General features: G+C 41.8%; 1 protein-coding gene and 1 long non-coding RNA gene across 4 annotated transcripts in view; one reads left to right on the top strand and one right to left on the bottom strand.

The window, feature by feature from the left end:
- The window catches only part of LOC146971329 (uncharacterized), a 110873-nt gene that overhangs the window by 66540 nt on the left and 16805 nt on the right, over nt 1-27528 (top strand). The window lies entirely within an intron of this gene.
- epha4b (eph receptor A4b) overlaps nt 20526-27528 on the bottom strand; it is a 90324-nt gene continuing 83321 nt past the window's right edge. Inside the window, exons 16-19 of one of the 3 annotated variants that reach the window (XM_085805860.1) lie at nt 26689-26838; nt 26348-26541; nt 25051-25191; nt 20526-24798 (exon numbers count right to left, since the gene is read on the bottom strand). In XM_085805860.1, coding sequence (XP_085661986.1) covers nt 24699-24798; nt 25051-25191; nt 26348-26541; nt 26689-26838 — 585 coding nt within the window. In that variant the 3' untranslated portion in view covers nt 20526-24698. The remainder of the gene's footprint in view (nt 24799-25050; nt 25192-26347; nt 26542-26688; nt 26839-27528) is intronic. The other 2 variants (XM_085805861.1, XM_085805862.1) reach the window with 2 other exon arrangements.

The following is a 27528-nucleotide window of genomic DNA, read 5'->3' as shown; positions in this document are numbered from 1 at the left end:
GGCTGTAAAACATTTCCAGAAGTTGTGGAGGTGGGTGAACCGTCGCTATTTGAAAACCGTCGCTACGTTGGTTGCTGTTTGTGCATTCAAACTGTTACTCGTGTGTGGACCACTGGTATATTTTCACTTTGTGTAGTAGGAAAGTGTTAGGGGTTTTCAAAGAGAGAAGGGAACCATGAGAGAGAAAGTGTGTGTGTGAGAGAACAGGGGTTATTTAATGATCAGAGCAGTGTAATTACCTCCCAGTGAGGTTCAGCCTTTTAGACAGATGATTATTCAAGGAGAGAAATCTCATTTGCATCTTGTACAGTAATATGTAAAAGTGTTCACTCTACACAAATTTAAATTGCCACATTGATTTTTTTTTTCCCTCCTCACTAAAACTAAATTTTTGTACTTTTTCAGCAGAATTATGGTTTTACATGTAAATGAATTTATCTGCGAGCATAAAAGAGGAGATGGTCTCCGCGGTTCGTGTATCCAGTCACGTCTCTGGAGTTCAGTGTTAAGATAAGTAACAAGGTGTTGGACATGATACTCTGTGCTCCATAAGGAGCCGAGAAAAGAGTGGCAGCGAACCCGTGCCAAGGCCTTTAGCGAAGGCAGGCAGTTTCCCTATGAATGAAAATTAGCCTCCAGTAATTTTGTCAAATATTTGCAACACTTTACTCTGCATGTCCACTTCTCCCTGGTCTCTACACTAAACACACACACACACACACACACTCACACACACACACAGGCGTACACCCCTCGCCTCGGCAGGCCCACAGCTTTCAGTATCTTCAAAGTATGAAATCAAGAACCCTGCTTTCATTCACAGCACCTCCAATTACAGTGGGAGTGAAATAGCACGGAGTGAGTGTAATGACAGCAATCTAAGCTGTGTGGGGGAGAGCAGAAGAACATCTGACTGAGCTCATGTCACATTTGCTGCTGTACCTCCTGGGGACAAATGAAGAGATAGACGGGGGAAAAAGAGATTCAGAGGGAAAGATAGTAGATTTACAACAATATTGGATGGTCAGGATAAGAAAAGAAAGAGTAAATGAAGGTGGGGAATTGAGAGAGGAATAGTGAGTTAATAAAAAAAAGGAAAAAAAGATGATTGACAGAGAGCCATCTGTTGATCTTCATGCTTATTTGTGTTGCTTTGAGCTTTTCCCCTCCCAACTAGTCCCTCGCATCGCTGACTGGGGGTCAGCTGTGACTGATAGTCTGCGCTCCTGTTTGCAGGCTGACAGATGGGCACGGGGACCGACTCTGGTGCAGCCTGAAAACGGATTCTCCATGCCTCTGTGTGCTGCCACAGCCATTTTACCCAGCTGTCAGTCACAGAGAAGCATGGTTGACGTTATCAGTTGTACCCCGCTTAACGGTGGAGGTCTGCTCAGAACCGCTGCTGGGTAGGAGTCAGACGGCAGCAGAGAGGGAGAGGAAGGGGAGGGGACGGAGAAGGCGAGGCATAAATTGATGGAAGTAGGGGAAAAAGAGACGAGATAATGGAATCTGCGAAGGTTAAACACATGAGTGGGGAAGGCAGGAATATAAAGTGAGAGATGAGAAAGAGAAGAGAGGAGAGCTACAGCCACGCTATAGGTGGGAGAGCGGGATAATTAAAATGACATCAGACGGAGGGGCCGCTAACATCGTCTCCACCGTAGATGGACACATAATGAAGATGGCTTCCAAGGCCCCTGGCTCGGCACCAAGCAGAGAGGTTAAAGATGAAGCACAACAAGAGAATCAATTCCCCCCCTGTCCCTCCTCTCCTCTTCCACTCAGAGAAAGATTTACAAGCCAAGTTATGACACACACAATAACGTCAGCCATATTTTTACCCCTGCAGTCTGACAACGGCATCCGCAGCCAATCAAATCTACCACAGAACGAAGTTGTTATCTCTACTGTGTGTGTGTGAGCGCGCCGCATAGGTGTTGAAAACGGCTTGTCATCGCCAAATGTGATTGTGCTGCATTGAGTTGATCCAGTCAATTTATTGCTGTCAGAGATAAGGGATTCTAGGGGATGAGAAGATAGACTTTTATGGGAAACATGTAAGAAAAATAAACACCCATAAAAGAACCGGTTTCAATCACTCAGAGATGAATCGCATGGAAACATGATCGGGAAACACTGTACGCTCTTAAAAGTTCACACAAGTGCTAAAAAGAGGCAGAGGAAGATGGAAAAAGAAATACGAGAGTGAGAGGAGGAGAACAGGGGGGATACTTTTAGCCTGGACGGGTGCAACAGAATGATGAGAAAATAAAGAATGAGAAGAGGAGACGCAGGAAAAAGAAAGAAGGCGACTAGAGAGTTACTTAAAGCTGGATGAAAGTGTGCTTGGATCAATAGATATGGATGTGAATAGGGAGACTTTTAAATAAGGCCCTCGCTCATGTCCTCAGATCCTGTTTCACAAAGAAACTCAAACTCTGCAGATCAATACCCCAGCTCGTCTCTCTGACCTGAGCCCTGTGCAGCGCCGTAGCCGGTGGCTCCTCATGTACGCCGCCGTCTGTGCGTCTCTGTTTGTTGTTGTTGTTGTTCGCTGCACTCGAAGCCCACTCAAACAGCCCTTCCACTGCTCTCTTCATCCCCACAGTCTTCCACACCCCTCCTCATTCACACCACCTTTGCTTGTAAACGTGCTTGTTTATCCAACAGTGTAACCATTCTCACTACCAAGCAACAATCTGGCATGTTTTTATTTCCATCTAAAAAAGAACCAGATCTGCTCTGTATTGCAATTTGATATAACAATAGCAATACACAGAGGACTCCAGAGTGTACCTTTTTTATATTTGCTGTTTTCAACATCTGGTATCAGTTAGGACTTTTCCTGGAATATTTTTTTTAGTTTTTAAAGTTATTTATTTATTTTTTACATTCCTGACCTAAAACTGAAGAAAATACCAGTTAACTCAACAACCTTTCGAGGGGTTGCTCAACATTTTGGGAACTATACTTATTCATTTTCTTGCCAAGAGTTACACAAGAAGGTCAACACCACTCTGGTGGAGAGGTGATTAGCATAAAGGCTGTCAAGAAATAGGTCCAGCACGTTTTTCCTGGAAAGACAAAGAAGACTCAAGCCTGTAATCAGTCAGTGTTCAGCATCCAACTCTGTCTCTAGCGTAGGAAAGCAACTCTTGACTCATATCTGTCATGTCTATTATCTTCTACTGTGGTTAGCAAGCTAATCAGCCTGCCCTGGCTCATCTCCGATAATGACTAACTCTGTCCTCCAGTTTGTCCTAAACACACTGTTTATGGTATGGTATGGTATTAAAGCCTGTCTTGTAATTGTAATTATAGCTGAAGCTGTTGTCAAGCAACAGTGGCCACCACAGCTTCCAAAACTTACAAATAGTCTCTTAAATATATAAATTATATTAACTTTAATTACCTTCAATACATTACTAACATTTCCTTAGTCCCATTTGCACTTTGTATTTAATGCTAATCAGTAAATGTTTGCATGCTCTGATGACACTCTATAGTAAGGCTACACATGATTTTTGCATTGTAGTTGTGAGCATGTTAGCATGTTGCACGGCCTCACAGAGCCACTTAGTGCAGTGCATTTTAATCACGTTACATTTTTGTTTATGTATGGATAAAATTAATGAGCAACAGCATGTTAATTAGCTTAATTTGCTCCTGGCTGTAGCTCCTCTTAGTGTTGACATACAGATTTGAGACTGGTATCAATCTTCTCATCTAACTTTTAGTAGTAACAGCAGCAAAGCAGCATATTTCCCAGTAGTGGGAACTATTTCTATAGCTTTATCGACAGAGAAGTCAAAAGTAAGACACCACTTCATTAAGCACGCTATCTGATTATCAAATGACCTCTGGGGAAAAAAGCAGCAGTAATGAAAAAACACAGCTAAAAACCACAAGAATTGCTATACGCCAATTATGAATACATTATTCAGGCAGAAAACATCCACTGGTAAGATATAGAAAGGATGATGTGTAAATTCTTAATAATTCCCATCTATACTCACACTAATGCATCATGTATACATGTTTATGCGCACACACACACACACACACTACACACACACACGCTCTTTTAATTAATTCCTGACCTGCTAGTGTGAGTCATCGACAGCCCTGGGACATCTGTTATTGAGATGCAGAGCGACTGCCAATGGTTAGTCTAAACTGAGACTGCGCTCCACTGCCTCACAGCAGCCCCTGGTCATGTGTGTGTCAATACACAAAGATTGCTACATTAGAGCTTTGTTTGACCAGAGGCCTTTTGAGTCCAGCCTAGTCATATGTGTGCTTGTGTATCTGCATAAACACAGGTATGTGTGCATGTGCTGTGTGTGTGTGTGACCTGCATAAGAAACAATGAATTGATTCTCTATTTCTTCAAGAAGCTGGGATCAGAGCAGAGAAAGACACTGTGTATCTGTGTGTACACTTAAATTTATGCATGTACCACTGAGTGTGAGTGTGTGGATGTCAGGCCAGCTCTCTGCCCACATCCTCCTTGTTTTTCTCATTAGTAAAAGCGGACCTTGTTCATCATTATGCTGTGATGGTCGGTTCCTACTGTGCAAATGTCACCAGAGTCCTCTCCTTGTGTCACCTCTGTCTGCTTCCTGCTGTCCCCTCTGACACCTCTGGGTCCCTCCCTGCCCTTTCTCTGACAAGGAACCCTGGTGATTACAGACACACTCACACACACTCACACACACACACACACACACACACACACACACACACACACACACACACACACACACACACACACACACACACACACACACACACACACACACACTCCTGGACTGCTAAATGTGCACACAGACACACACACACAAATGAAGAACTGATAAAAACACCCACAGACCGAGACAAGATGAAACCCATTAAAAGATGAAGCACCTTGTACCTCTGGTTTTACATTACATAAATATGCTTTACATTCCCTAATATGTGTAAGACTACACAGACATTGTGCTCTCTTAATCTAAACCCCTTCTCGCATTGCTCACCTAACAGAAACTCTGCATAAGAGTACATCTGACAATGATATGACCTCAACAAACACATGATTCAATATGAGACACTGCAGCTATTCACTCCGATGTTGCATCCAAGCCTCGCAGATGCATTTAAAACCATAGCAGCACCTATTCTTGCTCCATTTGTTACATTATATAGACGTACAAAATGATTTAAATGCTCTCTGTGCCACTTTCATTGCCTTCTCTTGAACATTATATAGCACAGAATTTGCATTTTGCAGGGAGCAGAGGTAATCAGTTAGATGCTTTTTAGCAGGATAAGTACTGTATGAACAGAGACTGGAAAAGGCTCTTTCAATTTGAAAAAAATGCATATTGTAGTGTGGATGTAGCAGTTACCTCCCCTGCTACTATGTTAATACAGATGCATTACTTGTATGGACTTAAGAGGAAGTGCAGGTATGATATTTTGCATCTAGATTATAAAAACTGTTGTTTTTTTTATCGCTGGCAAATTCATTTTAAATAAGCATGAATTCCTAATTAGGCAAAAGGAAGGACGGAATGATAGATATTTATGAACAACCCTTAAAAGTACAGTCAGGGACATTATAATGTGTGTTATGTTCATGGACAGAACATAGACAGCTATACCTTTCACCACTGTGCTCTGCTTGGTTTGGATGTCAAGTTCATTTGTGTGGCTCTTTAATACACTTACAGGCTCCAAGAGCTTTACAACAACGCCCACAGTCTGATAACAGTAAAAGAAAATGGCACTACCGATGTTAGACCGGCAGTGACAACATGGGGGGGGGGGGGACCTCCCACGACAATCTCTGTAGGAAATAACAGATCATGTTCTCTGATCTTCATCTGAAGGGGAAAGAAGTGTTCTTATTGTGAGGCTACAAAATGTTAGCAAGATTAAATATATATATAAAATCCCTGGAGTTCAGATTGTAGGTTTTGATACATTAGTAAAGGTGAAGGAGTAAAGCTGTGACTGAATCCAAATCTCAGGTTTCATTTCGGCAAAATAAAACAAAATGAAAAGAATACCTTGTGGAAAAGGATGACAGTGTTTTTGGTCGAGTCAGATCACACTGAAGTACAGTAGTAAGTAGAGCAGAACTGAAAATTGTATAGACAGTATTTCATTATTTTTACCATAATATTTTCTTTTCAACACTGTTCATTTTGCAGCAGTCTATTGTTGCTGAGAGTTAGCAGAGAGAAGGAGAGAATACACCTGGGCCGAACCCCCCACTGGTTGCTAAAGGGAGTTAAGTGTGTTTGACTCGGAGAGCTGATCAAAGCCTGGCTGCTGGGCACCGTGCCCTTGCAGTAGTCTGGTTCTTACCCTCCATCGTGTTCATCTCGGCCGTAGAGCGGCTGCTCGGAGCAGAGTACGGGAGACAAGACGGCTGCGGAGGGAAGCCTTGCTGAGAGCATGTGGACCTGCAGCATGGTGTGGTTGAACTGAGGATTTAGATATCAGAGAAGAAATTACCAGAGGCTTAGAAAGAAACATCTGAATCATTCTCTGTATATTTCTTGGAGGTGGGAGACTGGGAATGAAACAATCTCTTTGTTAACAATACAGTGGAGTTGGCGAACAAAACATTTCATTCATTTGTTAGCATTGTGTTGACAGTCAGAAAATAACCAAATTTTTCCTTGTATGTGCCAGCGGCCTCTCACTAGGTCGATACCATGAAGGTGAACAATAGGGAATTGGATACTTTGTCTGAGCTCTGTGTGGTTAAAGTAAAGCTTACACTTATTTCCTTAAAGCTGCTCTAATTGATATATTTGTAGTAATGAGGTTGAAATGACAGTGTGAAATGTGAAAGGGCCCTTTATCATGATGACCAAACAAAGAGCACCATTAGGAAAACCACCTGAAGAGATCAGCATAGAAATAGAACAAAGAACTTAAGTGGACACAAGCATATGTCAAGACAAAGGAAGTTATTGTTCCTTTTCACAATGCTGTCGTAACCTATGACAAGTTTGTTACCTATGGCCTTAGCAACCTAATTATGTTGTCACTAATTATTTATACGACTATGCTAGAGCCTGTTGCCCTTAACAAGAAAAGGATAAAAAGAAAGAATGCAATAATAACTGCAGGTGGTGTGTTTGAGGTCAATTGTTCTTTGAGCAGTGAACATTGAGAAAGAATGACAAAAGAGCCTTAGATGCATTTAAAGTCATCTCCAGGTTTTGTGTAAGTCATTTAACCTTTCACCTCCAGGCAATTATTAATTTTTCTAGCATGTTTAATCAATGCTATCGATCGCTGTCATTAGTTCTGTGTTAATTAGACTTGTCAAAAGCTATAATCCTGGTCACCGTGCGGCTGCGTCTGCACCAGGAGAGGTTATCGTCAGGGATCAGAGCTGAATGGTAATGAGGGTGTATGGGCACAAGAGATAATACCAGAGTAGTGTGTGTGTGTGTGTGTGTGTGTGTGTGTGGGAGGTCGTAATGCTAATGATGTCACCTCCTACCATGGAAAACGCTATTGTTCACTAACACAATAACGCATTTCCTTTCTTGTTTTTCCTGCTTTGAGTGTCTATGTACTCTGTATTAATCACATTATTGTTATAAAACTCTGCTCACACAGTCACATTAAGGACAAAGAGCTGGTCCCTTAAGCCAAGATAAACCATTCAATTTTATGGTCATAACTAGGTTTTTAGTTAAAGCTTTTACTGTATAATCAATACTTGGATCACACTAACCCACAGAGAATAATCACCCAGCTCCTCAGATCTATGGAGGGGTTAAACGTCGTTCAGGGCACCGTTTTGGTTTTCTGCTCTGTTACTTTATAGTTTTGATTAATACTCACCACACTCATCGCTCCCAGCAGAAACACTTTTTTTTTTAAAATTTTTTTTGCTTTTAACCCCCCCAAAAAAGTCTGATAAAACCCACAGCGTGCTGGGTAGGCCCAGCACCCAACAGCAGACCGATGACGTGAGCCGCTGAACAAAAGCCAAATAGTGTTGTGTTCACAGCTTATTGTTGCCGCCCTAAAGTAACTCAACAATCAGTTCTTGTATTTTTAAGGCTAGGGGAAAATGGCTGGCTTTTCTTTCCTGGCACTTACAGTTAAGGTCAGGTTAGACTACAAGGAATAAATGTGGGCATGTCTGAGTGTCTATGGCGATGGTGTATCATACTACACAGCCCCACATCTGCTAAACAGCTGGAGTTTTTACTGTTTGAGCCTATGGCCTCGGCAGGGAGGCAAAACATGTAAATACACATTGATTTTTCAGTCAGTTGCTTTTAGTTATGGATTGATGCAACATAATAGACAGAGACATCTCTTGCTGTCTTAAATGAAAGTCATATGCTCAAAAATGTATACAGTAAATCCTTCCCTTGTGTAAAAGAATATTGTGCTTTGATCTGTTAAATGATCAACAGCTGATATTCAATGGCCTCTGTCACTTAAATTAACTGATGTTGGAAAGTTCCTCTCTCATATACACTGACAAATCCCTCTCTCGCTCTCTATTCTCTCTGTTTACATTGGCACACACACACACACACACACATGCATACAAACGCTCGCACAAAAATTTGCACACACAGGACTGAAATTTGATGATCAGGTGTCCTCAAACCCCCCCCGTCTTCAGCTGTGGGGCCCTAAAATCTGCTCCAACCATCCATCATGTTTTATAGTACATCACACATTACAGCCTGACAAGAAACAGAGAGAGACAGAGAGAAGGAGGGAAATACTGAGACAGCTGAGGAGGGAGGGTATTAAAAAAAGCAAAACAGAGAGAGAGAGGGAGAGAGATAGAGAGAGAAAAGGGAGAAATGGAAGGAGTGTAAGGGGGGAAAAAAGCATCAACCTCTTCTAATCAATATCCATTTCCCGGGGCTGTCATGTTATTGCGAGAGTGGCTGTTGCATTACCAAACGGAGAGCGTCTGAGCCTAAATAAAATATCACCTTCAATCCAAACCATTGCATTCATCTTCATTTAACAAACACTCAGCTTTTGGCAATACCTTTTATGCTCCCTCTTCGCCATGGCCAGAATGAACGTCAGAATGATGCCGCCTGCCACCTGCATACGGGAACATTTCTCCACAGAAAGGCGCTTCACTGTTTGTGTCATTGTTGCACGGCACGGCTCAGACGTGTGTTCCCATAGTGGAGGATCGCAACGTGCAATTGAATTTTTACAGTTTATTACTTGTGGGCTTGTGAGTGATAGATTACAAGCAATGGAATTTTTTAGAATACATGACTCTGAAATGAATCCAACCAGGGACAGGAAGGGCTTTCCAGAAAGTGTATGAGTATGCTGTCCTTTGCGATACACAAAAATAAAAAAAAAACTGTGTAAGACGCACACAAATGGGTTTGTGTATGTGTGTGTTGGCTGTAATGATGCACAATCAGCTTGAAAATCAGTTTGTGCTCGCGGCATGTGTCTGTTTGTGCATATACACTCCTTTAAATAAGTCTAGACTGACAGCTGACCTTATCAGCAGAAAGCAGGACCTAATTTGCGTGATGATAAGTCTGAGAAAAACATGTGAACGCACAAATTGGCTCTCCCCTCTCTCTCTCTCTCGCCCTCTCTCTCTCTTTCTCTTTCCTCACCCCTCCTGCTGTTTTTCCCCTCTTCTGCTCTCCTTTCTTCCCCCTCTCCCTCGTCCGTCTGTCATGAGTCTACGGACGGCATTAAGAAAATCATCTGACTGTTTATCAAATGAAAAAAGAGCAGCGTAATGTCATTACCGAAGCGCTGCTCATCTCTGCGATTCTCACGGCTCTCAGTCAATGGACTCTTAGTTTCCTCAGTGCGTGAGAAGAGCAAAGGAAAGACTCCGTTGCACTGGTTTGCCTCTGTCTGAGAATGTTATTTTTTTTCCACCCCGTGTTTTGGCCTATACTGGATAGATCTGAAAGCAATGACCTTGCATTTTAGTGTGTCCAAGGGAAATGACGTGAGCCCTCTCAAACACAGTCGGGGCTTGTGTGTATCTCTCTGATCTCTGTGATCACTCATTTGAAATGTCAGTGTAGTTGATCAAACCCAGTGGTTGTCATTAGTCAACATGAGCTTGCAATTATAAAAACATTCAAATTATGAAATAGAATTTTTAAAGGGGAACTATGCAAGTCTGGCCCTTTTTTGCTGTTTTGGTCGCTTTTTTCTTCTACAGAGCTCCCCCTGTAGTTTCCGAGTCCATATTTTCACTGTCGAAAAACCTCAATGTACATTTATTGTGTCATAGTACCGTGAAGCAGTCCATGTTTCTGGGACGCTGGGTCGGAGGCACTGATCTTGCAAGGTTGATTTTCGGCCAAGAGACATTAGTTGGAAGGCAGAGAGCCTCCATAACAAGTCATTTAACTATCACAATTACTCAGAAGCTGTAATTAAAGCAGAAGTAAGCGGAATGTTTGTGTTAATATAAGTCTTAAATAGTTATATCTTCCGACAGCAATCACTTATATAGAGTGTTTTGTCTGAAACACGGGTCAGTCACTCTGCTCTGCTGTAAGCCAAGGAGAAAACTTTCCTTGTATCCTACAACCTTTATCCAATGAGGAGAGAGAACGGCATAAAGGGGCGGTCCTCTCTGTGTGTGCAGCCAAGGGATGCGCGTGAATGTGGTGACATAGGGACAAGGGCGGGGACTGCTAACTCCTCGGCTGACAGGAAGTTAGGCAAAACAACCAGGTGCAGATATTGCAAAATTCCTCTTAATATGAAATAGTCATGGATGATAGGAAGCAGCGTTGAGCCTCAACCAACATGTGCAGTCTGACAAGAAAAGCAGAAAAAGTGGTTGTTCTGTTGTTTACCAACGGCTTAAGACACTGATTTCTGTGCCCTCTGTTTAAAGTGGTCTTTGTTGAGGTGTTTTTGCGCAGTTGGGGATCATTAACAAAAAACAAACCTGGAAATGTTTGTTTGGATGCATAATGTGTTCCAACAGCATGGACATGATCAGAGAAGGGGAAGCAGACAGGAAGGAAAAGACGAGAAGAGGAGAGAGAAAAGCATCTTGTGTGGGTAAAATCTCATGTCATCTCATTTGTCTGTCTTTGCCCTCTCCTCCTCTCTCATGGCATCCTGTTGCTCTGTGCTCTGTGCTCTGATCTGTGGAGCCGTGACAGGAGCCTGATCCTCAGAGCTGCATCTCCACTTCAAACACAGAGGTAAATGACCTGCCGCAGTACGGGAGGGGAGCACACAGGATTATATGCATGCTACGCACAGACACACACACAGAGTTATATGTGCTTTTGGGATGTCTTAACTCGTCTTTCGGGTCTGCCTGAGTTGTCATCTCCTCCAGCAGCTGCTAACAGTCCATTTCAGCCTCTAACTCTGCCTGAGGCCAGCGCCATACAGTGGCGTACTAATGATCTCTGCGCTTCGGTCTGTCTCTCCCTCTACAGCCATACGTTTCTCACCGACTCTGTCACTACGCCTAATTTACAACACTGCTTTTCCTCTCTGATTACACCTGTTTATAATCAGCACCTGTCAGCCCCTGCACCGGTTTAGCAGCCGTGTTCGTGAGTGTCTCCGTAATTGCGCATACCGCCGTGCATTCGCACATCTTTGTAAACCCAGTGTCCATTAACATCGTGTTTACTGTCTCTGTATCATTAAGAACCGCAGACGTGTGTCCTAGTAAAAGACTGGGACATAAACTGAAGTGATGTAGGCACGGTCAGACTCACATTATTCTCTGTTCTATTTCCATGGCTGCTTGGGAGCCTAAAAGCCTTCATAAATTACACTGTTATTTGGGTCAAACCTCTGTTAGTAAGCACGTGGTTGATTTAGAGCCTCAGCCGCCAACCCTTTGCTCTGTGTTTGTGCTTTATATGTGTGTGCAGTGCACATAACCGCACACAGATGCACAAACAAATGCTCTGTTGTTATGACATACACAATAAATATGTGTTTATATCACAGAGAGGTGACATGAAGACACAAAGAGAAAAGAAAGGCCCAAATGTTTTTCATTTTCTGTGACCAGACCACAAGTAGAGTTTGAGTCAGCACTTGCACACACTGTTTTAGTAACCCGTCTTGTGTGGTCAGATGTCAACTGTCACAGTGTGTGTGCTTTCTGCATGTGGCTATGGATGTGCTTGTGTTTGTGTGTGCGCGTGTGCGTGTGTGTGTGCATGCATGTGTTGGTTTGCCTCCAGAGTTGCTGTTAGTTTTCCACAGCATTTTACAAACCATGTGATTGTGGTTTTACACTACAAAAAACCCACCAAGTGTTTTTTCTCTTGAACTTGTAATTTGGCTATCCTGCTGTTTTTTCTTTCAGTTTATTTTATGGAGTCCTACCCAACTGGTTTGTACACTTAGTACATTTGTTATCCATAAAGTTTGGAAACTTTTATATTTCCTTTTTATTCCATTTGTATTTAACAGTCAGTACCCTAATTATATCGTTGTATTCAACTTTTATTGTTTTCATTTCGTGACCTTAGCTTAATGGATCACACAGTACTGAAAAGAACCCAAATAATGCAGCACGTATTTAGCCATTAACCAAAGAAGATATTTTTTCTTCTGATGTTGATGCAAAAGAAAAAGCCACTCAATATTTATGTCTAGTGGAAAATATCAATGGGCTAATATTTCTGCAGCGCTTAATAAATGAGGACTGTTCAAAAACCTGCTGAAGAAAGTCAGTAATGTATGGTTGTCACGTTTAAACAGGTTTCTTTTTACTCTTTAACCAGCATGAAAATGTTTTTTATCAAACAACAGATGTAAAAACCTCATACAGCGGTTTGATGCCAGCAGTCGGTGATTTTTCAAAAAGAGTTGTTTCATTTAGTAATTGAACTGAATAGGAAACAAACATATGGACATAATTGCTGGGATGCTAATGAATATTTACAAGAGCCTCAGATGGTCTTTTAGCAGAACCTGGTGTGTTGGATCCGTTATTGACCCTTGACCACCCAAAAAAAAAAAATCTCATTAACTTTAACTCAGTGAACCGTCTGTCACACACACCGGTCAGTCTCACATTTTATCCTGTTTTGTCCATCACAGTAAATTCACAAAAATTCATCGCTGTCAACTCTTTCATTAGTTTAATGTGTATGTGAAGGTCTGTAGTCTTTGTGTTTCTGCACAATGCGAACTTTCCTTACTTACGCACCCTGTAATTTCCCAGATACACCCACGCAGCGATATACACAACCAACAGCAGCACTTACTCATGCTCTGTCTCTGTCTCTTATGTCACTAGTCATATCCCTAGAGGCCACCAATCAATGCCAAGTAGACACGCCCACTTGTCAATGGCAGCCATTATGTAGATGACAAACTCGCTTGAGGAAGAGGAGGAACAGATCTGGGGGTGGAAAGGCATCATAGTGTCAGATGCATTTTATTTTATTATAAGCGACTATTTTATGTTGTGTGATTAGAACTGTGTTGTGTCAGAATGTTGGGGCGGAATGATGGGGGGCCTAAAGTAGAATGTTGGGTGAGGTGTCAGTTGAGGAGAGGAGGAAAGGAGAGTGACTGGCGTCCCCTCATTTTGTTGTTGCTTTGGTTTTGTTGTGGCTAATAAACCATCGTTGTTGAGCTAATCCGGAGTTCCTGTGTTGTTCCTCATCTACGACCCACGGATCTCTCAGATCGAGATGACGCTAACAACACAGCGTTACAATAAAGTAAAGGTGGTCATTTCTAGCAGAAGGGAAACCAGCATGTGTCTGTCTTTTTGTTGAATCGCATTCAGACCACAGCTTTTATAAATCCTTCATACATTTCAACGATCTGAGCCACACATGGAGCCAGAATAATACCACAGTATAGAGAAATTTCTAGTCTTAACCTACAGTGACAGTTTTTCTGAGGTCTAATGATGCTCCAGTGAGGCCTACTTCAAGTCAGTCCAAGCCACCACTTTGCTCTGTGTTTAAAATTCTGGAAAAATTAAAAGACCACCCCATATCTTTGGAATATCACATCTGCCAGTGCTTTTCTTGCACGCGGCGACATCATAGCTATGATAAAGAAATGAAGTCTTCTTCCAAAGATAATGATGATTCAGATCTTCTTTGGCAAAGAAGTTTTTATGGCTGTGCTTTAGTTTTATTATATGCAGTATTAATGGAGTACATTGTGAAGTTCTTGGTATTGTTTTGGTGTATATCAATTTTGAGGATGTTTTAAAGGACGATTCCAGGCGAATTCAACTCGGGGGTGTATTTTCATATCATTTTAGGTCTAAAAGAATGAATCTGAAGATTTTCAGTTTAATCGCTCCTGTTTTGCGGTAGTTGCGTCTGTCCCCGCATCGCCATGGCAGCAATGAATGGGAGTGGATGTAAGTTCCGCTGTTTAGGCTGTTTCCAGCCCTCAAAGCCGCAATTTTTTTCCACAGACAGCATCAGATGGCTACTCAAACATGCACCGAGAAGTTTATTTACTTCAAGCAAGCCGACATGTTTGTAAAAGTCGATCTAATTCAAAGTCTCCCGGAGTCTCGCGCGAGCCCGAAGTTGCAGTGCTGGTGTGTTCAGATGCAGTCGGAGCTACCGCTTGTGTCATAAACACAGGAATATCAACTCTTTACTTGCTTGAAGTGTACATTTTTTTCCACAGACAGCGTCAGATGGCTACTCAAAGATGCGCCGAGAAGTTTTTTTTTACCTGAAGAAAGTAAAGAGTTGATATTCCTGTGTTTATGACACAAACGGTAGCTTTTCCCACTGCATGTGAACACACCAAGCACGGCAACTGGGTCTCGCGCGAGACTCCGGGAGACTTTGAATTAGTTTTACAAACATGTCGGCTTGCTTGAAGTAAATAAACTTCTCGGTGCATGTTTGAGTAGCCATCTGACGCTGTCTGTGGAAAAAAATTGCGGCTTTGAGGGCTGGAAACAGCCTAAACAGCGGAACTTACATCCACTCCCATTCATTGCTGCCGTGGCGATGCGGGGACAGATGCAACTACCGCAAAACAGGAGCGATTAAACTGAAAATCTTCAGATTCATTCTTTTAGACCTAAAATGATAGGAAAATACACCCCCGAGTTGAATTCGCCTGGAATTGTCCTTTAAGTGAATATTTCACCTTGAAAAGCGTGGTTCAACAGAAATCTGCCACTTTTTGTATTGCATTCTCAGTGACATTAAACCTTAGTTTTTCTGTTTTTTTTTATGATGGTTACCAACAGTGTGTGTATGTTTGTGTTAGTGAGTGGCATATTGTTGAGAACTATCCCACCTTCAAAAGAATCTGTTTTACATCACACTGTCTAAACTGGATCAGTATTTATTTGTATTTGCAACATTTGTGCTGCTGAGGTCGGGGTTGCGAATGTAACCTCATTGCTTCATGCCCTCGTCAGACGAGAAACAAAGAAGAGAAAAAGCACTGTAACAAATGAAGAGGAGGAAGAATAGGGTGATGAAAGGAGCATGAGTATGCAGAACGCAGTGCAAAATACAGCCACATTGTTTTGCTGCTTTGATGTTGTAAAATAAAAACTGCAGATGTTAACCACATAAACATCTATTTTCACCAGCCAAGACATTACAAAGTACCCTGAGATAACCACACTTTGGATGAGCTGCATAACATCCACAGTCAGTTACAGTTTCTACACTACACCTACTTTTGGTTTAAGAAAACATTTTCTATGGATCCACCAACAGTACACCAGCTAAGCCTCAGCGCATTGAGGGGATGTTTTTTTTTTTTTTTTTAGACTCTTCCCTGAAACATCAAAGCTTGATTGATGGCACTTGAAGAGCTGCCTTTGATTATACAGGATGGGAAACACACATATACACGTACTGTGTACAAAAGAACACTCATGTCTCTCCATCATACATGCACATGTGCACACGCAGGCAACACGCACAGGAAATCATGCAACCTACTGCAATCAGATGTCACACACAAGGGTTCATGCCGGGATTTCACAGAATAGAAGGGCAGCGCCAGGCCTTTGGTATTTCTGAGACGAGGAAGACATTAGCTGTATAATTACACTTAAATATAGTAAATAAAGCCTCTTCTCATGCTATGACTCCATATGAGTCACTGAGGCCTGGAACGACATACAGGCCTGTATGTATCAGTTTGTGTAATTTATAGACCAGCAGATGTGGTCTTGCTACATTTGTTCTAAATTTAGATTTTCATCATCTTTTCTCCAGCGATAGACGGTGCCATTTGAGCGAGAGCGAGTTTGTCTTTGGTCAGAGTCCCTCTTGAGCCATCCAATAGCGTTTCAGCATGTCATGTCTGCCAGGCATTAAACTGTGATTTCCACATCTGTAAGGGATTATGTGGTCAATATTATCTCAGTCCCCCCCAAAGCCATCCAAGTTTTTCTTCACCTTTTTTTTCCAAGCTCAAACACTATTTATTCTCCTCTCCTCTTATTCTACTCATCCTCTATCTGCCTCTGCTCCATTTTAAAATCTGTTCCTGATTAAAGGTGGTGACAGTTGTCCGATACAGGCAGGATTCTTACTGATTCACTTTGTCTGGTTTCCTATTTGGATTGGGTCGAACAGCATTTGAAAATCCAACAGTTTTTAGCTCATTTGCTTGCAACAACCATGCATTGATTATGAGACAGCAGTAGCTGTTTTGTGTTTTCACTTTGTTGTTTTTCTTTTAGTCTTTGTCACCGTTTTGTGTCTCCACCTACGTGGAATTTCAACTCCTGCTGACCTGCATGTTGGGTGGTCACATTGTTCTGGAACTCACTCCCTCTCACCTTTCCAGTGTTGGATTTGCGGGAGTCTGTGTCCAACTATTTCTGAAACTTTCCGGACCCAGCCTTCCGCCAAGCACCCACTTCACACTGTGACTGGAGAACTCTGTGAAGGTGAGAGAGGAGCCAGGCATTGTGCTTTCTCTGGCTCTCTTTTTTATTTGTTACATAACTATTTGTGGTTAAAGGTTGAATATGGAGAATGTTTATTAAAAAAAAAAAAAAACACACCCACGTGGCGTTAAGAGGGGTGCGGGGAAAAAAAGTATTGCTTTTCAATAAAAAAGGGGGGGGGGGACCGGTGTCAAAAAGGAAAAAAAGAACACAACAAAAAAAAATCGATCATGGACTTTCATGATCGATTAGCATGGCAACGAACGAAGCTTCGAAGCTTCGAATTTTTTGGGTCATCCCTACTATTTTCCTCCCAGTCGTGTGCGTTTGTTTTCATTGAAGCCTTTTTTATGAACAATCAGTGGATCGATGTAATATCATATGCGTGTTACGATGTGTGTATTTGTGTAGTCTTATCTATCATAAACAAGAGATTATGGCTCACAGGGTGCGTTTGTATCGCAGACTCGCGGTGCCACCGAGACATGAGCTTTTTTTTTTCTTTCACCGAAACGAGAGCTCTCACATGGGGTCCGAGGCTCCGATCATGCAGGTTTGGTTTTCAGCAGCGGTGTGAAATTAATTAATTTAATTAATTAATTTAAGTTTATGTGAACAACTTCACATCATAACATCAATAGTTTCTTGAAAAATGTGAACAGGTATTCTTGTTTTAATGGTAGTGCATCTTTCCTCAATATGCTTTTTAATCCATCATCCAGTGCAGCCATTCAGAACAACCTCTGACTTGCAGTACAGTCAAACAGCACATGTTGAAAATTAGTTTTGAAAAGACCATAAGCCCTTTGTCTATTTCTGTGACTTTGTTGTTGTTTTGTGTCTCTGTAATCTTTTTTTTTGAGTGGCTTTGTGGCTTCTTTTAGTCATTTGATGCCTCTTTGTAGTTGCTTTATCTCTTGCGTATTGTTTTGAATCTGTTTCTGTTTGATTTCGTGCATCTGTATGGAAGTTTAAAGTCTGTTTCAGTGTCATTTTTCAGGTGAAACAGATCTTTGAAGTGTCCCCCAGTGATTCAGTCCATGACCTTCCTCTTAACAGATGTTACACTAGACACTACTAGATATTATACAAAAGATACAAAATATTACAGGAAACAATCAAAAGAAGCTTGACTTGCAGGTCATACTTCTGAGCCGTCCTGTTCTGATTCTGTCAAACTGATTTAAATGGGTTAGATAGTTTTACTGTATTTAGATGAGATGTGACTGTAGCAACAGTATCCTGTGCAGTTGCAAAATAAAAGCAAGAATAAAGAAAAAAAAAATTGGATTTGATCTGGGTATCTGGCCCCTTGGACCCCTGGGCCCTGCAACTGGTAGTGAAGTACTCCATCCATACCAACAACAAAAGGAAGAATTTCACATTACTATTAGAGCCATGCTGTTACAATTAACCTCACCCATCTGGTATTAAGTTGACACTAAAACAAATGCCAAGAATTATTTACACATACAACCAGATCCAGGTGTGTTATCTTTACCGCCATTTTACCATCCTTCTACCCTTTCGCTGCTATCTGTCCCAACAAAAAACTGCATGGATCAAATCACAGTTCTGTCAACATCCATTTTCCAGATTCGCTATAAACACGAGAACAAATACACGCGCGCACACACACACAGACCATGACGCAGACATGCACCCAGGGTGGCGTCTCATTCCTGTGGCTGATGAGAGCAGGCATGATGGGAGTGAGGCATGTAATGTGATTTATAGAGCTAGGCTCACTTTTCAAATTCAATCAGGAACTTTGATTACTGATGAAAATTTGAGACAGGAAATCGCTTTGATAGCAAACTAAAACCTCATGAGACAGAAGAGGACCGATGTGTGTGTGTGTGTGTGTGTGTGTGTGTGTGTGTGTATGCAGACTGGGGAATACTGAGCCTGTCTGAACTTGGCCATATTTGATTAGAGACGACATACGCAACGCATTCAAGAGCGACAAAACAGGAACTCCAGCAAATTTAACCAATGACCGATGAAATCTTTCCTCTGGTTCAGATTTTATCTGCTTTCGTTTCGTCTCCTATTTAATGCTCACACTGCTCACTCGCTTACATGAGCGCAGCAGTTTTGGTCTCACAAGCATTACAAACACACAGAGGTAACAGTCACACATTTCTGAACAAACACACCCGGCTGACCCCTTCCGAGGTCACGGTAGCAGTTTGGTCTCCTGTGTTATTTTAATGTCTGCTGTTGCACATGAGGGGACACTCAAACCCACACCTGACAGCATGACAGAGGGGCCCAATTACCATTCCCATGGGAGTGTGAACGTCTGTGTGTCATAGAGAGGGAGTGCAGAGCAGAGGAACAGAGAGAGAGCGGCGCCGCTGAAACAAAGTGAGAGAGTGCTTGCGCATGTGTGTGATAGAAACATGACAGGCTCATCAGTCACCAATGGCCTTTTAAAGTGTTCTCCATAGGGACACCTGACCTTTTCACATGATGCCAATAGCAGCTGCATGATGAATCAATCGCCTAAGCCTTTGGCTCCTGGTAGCTTCCATGTTATCCAGAGTAAATACGCGGGATGACATTCTCCCTGTTGAGACACCTGGAGACAAAAGCCCAAAGTTATGGATTGGCCTTTAATAGTGAAGGGAAAATCCAGTGGTGATCGCAGTGAGACAGAAAGAGGCAGTGGACCTCAAAGAGAGGGCTACGTGTGGAGAAAACCTTTGGATGGATGGGTGGATGGGTAGATGGATGGAGGCAGGGGAAGTCAGAAAGCTATGAGAGGAGGGAGATAATGGGGTGTTCGAGGTCGGAGGACTAGCCACAACCTTTCTGTCTGTCTGCACAGGATGGATAGGAAAGGTGAGGGGAAAAAATGAGGATGCACAAGGCCAGCAGAAAGATTAAGTGGAGGGCAGAGGGAGGAGATAGATACTGAGGAAATGGAGAACAGACCTGATTTGTAGCAGTGTGTGTGTGTGTGTGTGTGTGTGTGTGTGTGTGTGTGTGTGTGTGTGTGTGTGTGAGAGAGAGAGAGGGGGAGGGAGGTGGAGGGAGCAAGTGGTAGGGAAATACAGACCCTAATATGATGGGCTAAATGAGGTGTAATGGCGGTAACATAGACTGACAGCAACTGGGGCAGTGCATTAAGGGGTTAACCAAGGCCAGGAGTCACTGACCTCCCCCCTCCCCTGAGACAGAATTATCTCTCAGCAAGGAACACACACACACACACACACACTGATAATGAAGATGTGGTTGCAGACCGGCCATATTTTGCCATTTAAGAATGGCATGATGGGAGTTTCACCAACACCATTACCATTTAGGCAGAGCTGAGGATGAACACAACTACCCCTGAATTTCCCAGTTCCCATTCACTGATTTTCTGCAAGACTGGTCAGGCACTCACCAAAACAAAATTTGATACCCTCAGGCTTTGTTACACAGCAAAAAATAATTAAGTGAGGGCTTCATAACACTTTAATCTTGAGGCACTTTGAATTTTAAATCATCATATTCTGTAAGTCGCAGTGTAATTGTACTGTGGAATTGAGCAAGTGAAAGAGTGTATTCCTGCTGTGCAAACGTGTGTCTGAGGGAGAGAAAAATAAGAGGATGTGTGAAAAAGAAAGACGCTGCAGGCTTCAGGTGAGAAATTAGAAATATTAGCATATTTATTACAGCAACATGAAAGACATTAGAATGCCTACACCCTTTACAACAAGCAACGCAGAGGAAACTGGCATGGGGACAAATAAGCACTGTACGGTGGCCAAAGAAAGAGAGAGAGAGAGAAAGAGGAGGAGAGAAAGAGACAGAGATGAAAGTCTCAAATGAGAATCACTCATGTACATTTACAATACAGACCTGGTGGGAAATGGAGGACAGACACCATGTTTCCGGTCAAGCAAACCAACCCACATTACTAACCTTGATAGGGTGAGTAGAAGCACAAACTTGGGATTTGGAGACTTGAACTTAAAGTGTGAATATGACTTCTGTATTCTTAAAATGGGAGTGTTAAACAAACCTACTGAACAAATTTACTGATGACTTCATCTTGTTCTGACCTACTGTAGACTTTGCATGAGGAATTTAGCACTTTATGCAGCCAAAAATATCCAAATGTAAGCCAATCACATCCATCATTTGCATTTTGTTTTAATTACTGAAAACGTTATTATTCAGATAAATAATCACAGTATTTTCATTTTCTCCTTCAACTTGATTGGTAAGCAGCTTTAAGGTTTATTGTAATATTTCAGAATAAAATTACTTTCTTCTCTGTAGAAAGTGAAGATACAATTGAAGGGGGGAGGGGTCTCTGAGATGTTACAAAACCAGGGTGTTGATGTGAGGTCATCTTAAGAACACAGATAAATACTACCTGTACATACACTTTACTCTTAATATCGCCTCTACAGGGCAACAGAAAAGAAGAATAGCTCAGTAAATAAGGCATCTAAAAGGCCAGCGGTCAATTGTAGTCCGCTAGAGTGATATCATAGAGTTAGTAAGAGTAGAATGAACAGTTTCAGACTGAATTTTATTTTGCCTGTAGCTTATTTCACAAAACAGCAAAATGGTTTGGCAAAGAGAATCTCTAGATCTTTTAGCAGATTTGTAAATTAAAATGTAAATTCATCCATATGCTTTCTGTATACAAACATATTTATCAACATCATTTATCACTAGTAAAAAAAAAAAATCTAATGAGCTGGGTCGAAAAATTTTAATTGGTATCTCACTTTGCCTCCACCCAAACTGACAGTTTAGTAAGCCCAGCAACCCAGTCCCTGTTGACAGGCCTGTCAAGCACAACAAATATAATTCACTGTGATAACGTTGTGCTACCATCAATTTTCTTTGTCATTCTTGAAACATTGAATTTCAGATGGAGACGATGGCTAGAGATTAATTTTGCCATCTAAGATGACAGCTGTAGCTCGCTTGCTACTAGAGCTGTCATCAGCTCAACAAATTGGTTGACAGTACCATGTCTGGCTATATCCCTTCATGTAAAACCAAACCTTAAATATTCACTTGATGACTATAAACATGTTATTGTGCTAAAAGACCAAGATGGCCCATGCACATGAGCATCCTCAACTATTGATGATCCACATCGAGGATGAGGAAATGACATTGCTCTTGTATTGCCATGTAGAGTTACTTATTTAAACAGGTTTTCTCTTTTCACAATAGAAAAGACCCAGAACTGGCCTGAGCTAAGTGGTGAAATACAGTATAGCGTATGCTTTAACCTGCAACCCCACAAACTCCTGTTACAGCTCCTTGACCTTGGCAGTACTGTGTAAGTACTACTGTAAGTTAGCCAGACATGCTAATGAACGTAGCTTATATTAGAGTAGATAAACACACAGTTTAATCTATCGAATACACACTTCTTTTCTTTTCTTTTTAACACAGTTCAGGTGTTTGAGATATTGCAAGAATGAAAAAAATGTTATTAGCATCCAAACACTCTAAATGCCCTTACTCTTACAACAGCATCACTTTGTAACAAGAAGATAATATGTAAAACTTGATAGGTCTACCATGCCTGGGCACAATTGTTAGGACTGGGCAATGGTTGTTTTGGGGGAGGGTCTTACAGTAAATGAATGTTCAATTTGTGTAGGAATTTAATTTGAGGATTTCTTTGATTTTCCCTCCCTTCCTAACCCAAACAAGTATTTTCAAAAGTTACGTTGAGTTGAATGCGGAGGCAGGCTTTAAAATGTGCATGTAATTGCTGTCTACATTTGGTATGCAAATTAAGCCAGTGTATCAATAAGGAACGTACATTCTACTCGTTCTAACGCTATGGTAGAAACTGCAGTCACTGTCACCTGTCAATCAAAGCTGAAGCTTCGCGCCATGCTACATTCCTTTGTTCAGACCAACGAATCACCTCCCTTCACTTTTTTCTCCTGTACGACCCGACCCTGAACGAGTACTTCAGAAATCTCTTTTTCACAATAAAAGTACATCATAGTCATCATCATCATCATCGTTTTCATTACAAACATTCTAAACATTGGAAATCAACACTGTACATATTTTACACTATGATACAATCATATATACTGTACTTTATGCCACTGTTGGTCCTATAGAGTACCACATATATTAAAACTGGGTTTGGGAATACACTAAAAAGCAGATTCAGTGCCATTAATACAGTGCACACAAAGAGGGTCCCATCATATCTAACCTTGTAATTAATGTGATAAGCAGCTGTTTCCCTCTGACAGGGAAAAACCAACAAACCAATTTATTTGCCTTTTGCTGTAAACATTGTTTTGTAAATTAGCCTTATGGGTGTTGGTTTGGAACTAGGGATGCTTGAAATAGGTTGGCATGACAGATAACAAGAAAGTGAGATAGTACACAACACACAAATCCACATCCTCTTTTTAACTAAAATTTGCCCTCACTCAGTGGCACAGCTGAAATCAACACTGCAAATATTTCATCTTGCTGAAAAAAGGGGTCCGTTCCAGCGCTCCTTTTCATCAGGGAAACTACTTGGACAAAACACTGTAATTATTGTGACAGGCCTTGTGTAACCACCCAGCCATGAGAGCTGATGAAAGGAAAGAGAATAGGGGAAGAGGAATGGTGGTATGTTGCCCCAATGAACATTTCAAGGTTACCGTACTGTACATGGCACAACACTGGAAAAACAAGATACACGTTCTTGACAGTGTCAACTCTATCGTAACCTTTGCTTTACACAAAACACTAGAAAATTTCTCAACACACCTGAAACATGGGAAGGCAAATTATGAGGCTGAACTAGTCCCAACAACATCATACAGTAGCAACTGAATAGACAATGTTGTTTGGAATAGACAGTCATGGAAGAGTAAAAATGTTCACTGTGCTATCGCCACCTCAAGCTGTTGCTGCTGTTACTTTGCAACCCGTTACATCATAAGTGCAAGCAGACAAGCAAACGTGCACCGGGACTAGTTGCTATGGAAGTGTGTCTGAGAGCAGTCACTAGGGAAGCCCTTGTCCTGGTCAAAAACACTATTTAAATGAATCATCCTTCCACCCTACATGAGCTAGCAAAATCTACATCCCTCTCTATCTCTAAAGGTCCAGGTTTTCGTTTCCCCTCACCCCACACATTCATGTCATTCAGAATCTCGGCTCATTCACTGCTTTTCTGTGCACAGAGAGCAATGGAAGTGGCCATACACATACTAGATAATAACTCCTATTAAGGTTGAGCGATATAAACCTCACCACCAATACAAACGTTAGGTCCATCTCTACGGTTGTGGGACACACAGCCCATATAAACATATATCTACACATATACATATCTTCTGACCCTTTTAAAACTCTTCAAGGTGAAAACTCATAACAAACAAAATGACAGTAAAAATCAACTGTACACCTCACAGACAGTGATGATAATTATATTCTATTCTGTTTTTTGTCATTTCTTTTGTTAAAAATCTTTTTTTTTTTCCTCTTTTGTTGCGCTGATATGATGTGAAATGATCAGGGATGCTCTACATGTGGCCATGTTGTTGGACATGTGTCTCTCTGTTGCTTCCATAATGGTGATTGTGTTGCTGGGACTCTTGAGTGCTAAAGCCGGTAGTGCCCATCAAGGATGGGTAGAATGGTGAAACTGCGCGAAGGTGAAGGAGTCAAGCGTCCATGTCGTCTCCATCTCAGTGTGTCTCAAAATCAGTGGAGGCCTGAGCACAGAGTATCCATTACAACTCAATGTCAGATGGGGAAACTCTTCACAGGACCATCCGTTTTGGCTCTGTCTCACTGTGTGTTTATGTGGAAACTGTTATACTTGGATGTGTGTCCCCTGGGTCTGCAGGCTCTGCGCACTGGACAAAATCTTCTTCTGATGGCCGGCCAGAGACACACCCATCTTAGATAATTCACTATGAGAAAAAAAGACAGAAAAAAGACAGAAAACATTGATTTATTATTGGTGTCTTTTGAGGAAATAAATCTACATTGTCCTTCAAATGCCAGGCCAAGCAGCTGCTTGAGATTCCGTGTCTGAGATACTTGTGTAAATCCCCTTCTTTAATTTCAAATGACACTCAAGTGTAATGTAACACGTCTTTTACTGACAATCTTGACCTTTTGAGTGTTTCAATTTATAGGGACGAGGCACCGGCCATTTGTACCTGACACTGATGTAGAGGATTGAGTCCAAGCTGACATATCCAGCACTGGAAAAGTTCTCCTTATACTGGCCCATCTTGATGGCCTCCAACCACTCATCCACTGTGCTCACATTGAACTCTGGGGTGGACGGCTCCTCCCTGCTGGGATACAAAGCACACTCACAACTCAATGAAGTTTCGGCCTGTTGAGTGGCTAAATAACAGTTCCTGACTTGTGTTAAAGTCAGTTACTCGCCCTTGGAACTTTTATTAAATCTGACTATTGTTGGCGTATTCGTAATAATAACAACTGTCGGCTGCACACTTGAGGAGTCACTTAATGCTTATTTATGGTGCTGGATCTGGATTTGGACAGAATCGTTTGAATTCTGCAACAGCCGCAGCATGACAGACTCAAGTCAACTGAGAAAAGAAAACATAAACCCTAAACTTTAAACCTACTCATTAGTGGGTAAGTTTGATTAATGATTCATCCCCTCGTTGCCCCCCCCCCCCCGCCCTCCCTCCTCCTTCACAAGCGGACATGCTTTGAAACCCTTTGACTTGTATGCTTGCTTCCTTTGGCTGTAAATTGTTATAAATGATCTGTGTGTTTCTCTGTTCTCGTGCTCAAACATTGTAAATACCTGGCACAAACAGGGTTAATTGCATCCGCAGCACCCACACTTATGTATATACAATACATGCATGGGTATATGTGCTTCATTTAAAGCTGTGACGTAGTCCATAAGTCTGCTGTATGAGACTCTTCTCGTCTACAATGCATAACCTCTTGTTAGTGGTGCTCTTGAGTTTCTGCAGTCTTTTCGGTTGGGATGGGATTTTGTGTTTTTGTGCTCCGAGTGTATCCTCTGAAAGAGACTGAAATATCTTGTGCTGCACACTCGGGTTGCTGGTCTGGTTCAGAACATCAGCCAAATGCCTGAAGTGTAAAATGTAAATGTAAAAATAATGATATACTATGGATGTGTGCAGCACAGCTGGGGGAGACGAGGTGTCTAAACCGGATATGAGACTATGGATATGCCAAACCACAAACTTACATTTATGTCTTTTCACTGGCAAATATTACTGCTTTTGGATAAGAAAAAAAGAAAATCATCTATCTATACTGTGTGCTAGGCAAAAACGCCAAAAAAATATACTTAAAAAAAAAAGAAAAAGAAAATCACGTTTCCTCCTTTTCCCTAATTTTCAATACTTTCCAAGTAGGTGTACAATGTTTTTCAAGAGTACATGCGTGTGTCAGTAGAAGTGTTGAATTCACTGCTTTGGTTTATAACTTTCTCCCACTGACCATGCTGAGCTGTTGGCCAGCTCTCTGAGGCTGGCTGGGTTTCTGATGAGCTTGTCCAGGATTGTGACAATCTGTCCAAACTTTGGCCTATCGCTGCGTCCCTTCTCCCAGCAGTCCAACATGAGCTGGTGCAACACCACAGGACAGTCCATCGGAGCAGGAAGACGGTAACCCTCATCTATTGCTTTGATCACCTGCAGGGACATAGAGGCAGGAAGTAAAGTGCTGTAATGAATACAAGAAAAAGGGAAATAAAAATGTCCAGGAAATTTATTTTCCCAGTTAAGAATAGGCCTGATGGTCAGTGAAGCTGAAACATGAAGAGTGTGTTTTTGACTCACGTCCTGGTTGGACATCTCCCAGTAGGGTCGCTCTCCGTATGAAATCACCTCCCACATGACAATCCCATAACTCCACACATCGCTGGCTGAGGTGAACTTCCTGTAAGCTATAGCCTCAGGAGCCGTCCATCTGATGGGGATCTTCCCTCCCTGTAAATGATTTAGATCACAGTCAGCATTCTTGGCAGTCTGAATATACCATCCTGAACCTGATATTTTACCATGTCTGGAATAGTGTAAATATTTAAAGGTTGTTTTTATTGCTACGTTTCTGCCTGAGTGTTGTAGTAAATCAAGAGCAGATCTGACAAAGCAAATTATAAGACGGTGCCTCCAGAGAAACCTGCTGCCATCAATAATACAGCAGATGAGATTAAGTTCAACTTCTGCTTCCGTGTTTATTCTTGCACTTGACTTTCCTTTGCTATCAATTTCCTTGTCTTCCTCCATGCTGCCTTTTTTGTTGTTGATGTGCAGATCAAAAGGATCCAATAAAGCCTGGTGTATAGACACAATAGGCAGTGAGTTATCCCCGCCCTCCCGCTCTCTTGTCTACACACAGCCTCTACCTCTATAGGGCTTGGTTCAGCTTTTTAACATGCGGCAGCTGCCTCTGCACCACCTAGTATTCCCCATCTCTGCTTGGTCAAAGTCAAATAAAAGACAAAGCTGCCAAGTCACTCAGCGCTGTACTTTCGTTTCCACCACCCCCCTGTCCACCCCTACACCGTCCTCTGTTTTTTTCTTCTCTTAACTGCTCTCACTGGAGCAGTCCTTCCCCCTGTCTTCCCTTATTCTCTCTCTCAGTCTCTCTAGATCCTCAGTCTTATTTGATATCCA

The sequence above is a fragment of the Trachurus japonicus genome, chromosome 17, assembly GCF_045865225.1.
Source record: "Trachurus japonicus isolate A0001 chromosome 17, Traja_1.0".
In the NCBI taxonomy this organism is placed as follows: Eukaryota; Metazoa; Chordata; class Actinopteri; order Carangiformes; family Carangidae; genus Trachurus; species Trachurus japonicus.
Note: the sequence above shows the minus strand (reverse complement) of the source record. Positions and strands in the feature narration are given on the sequence as shown.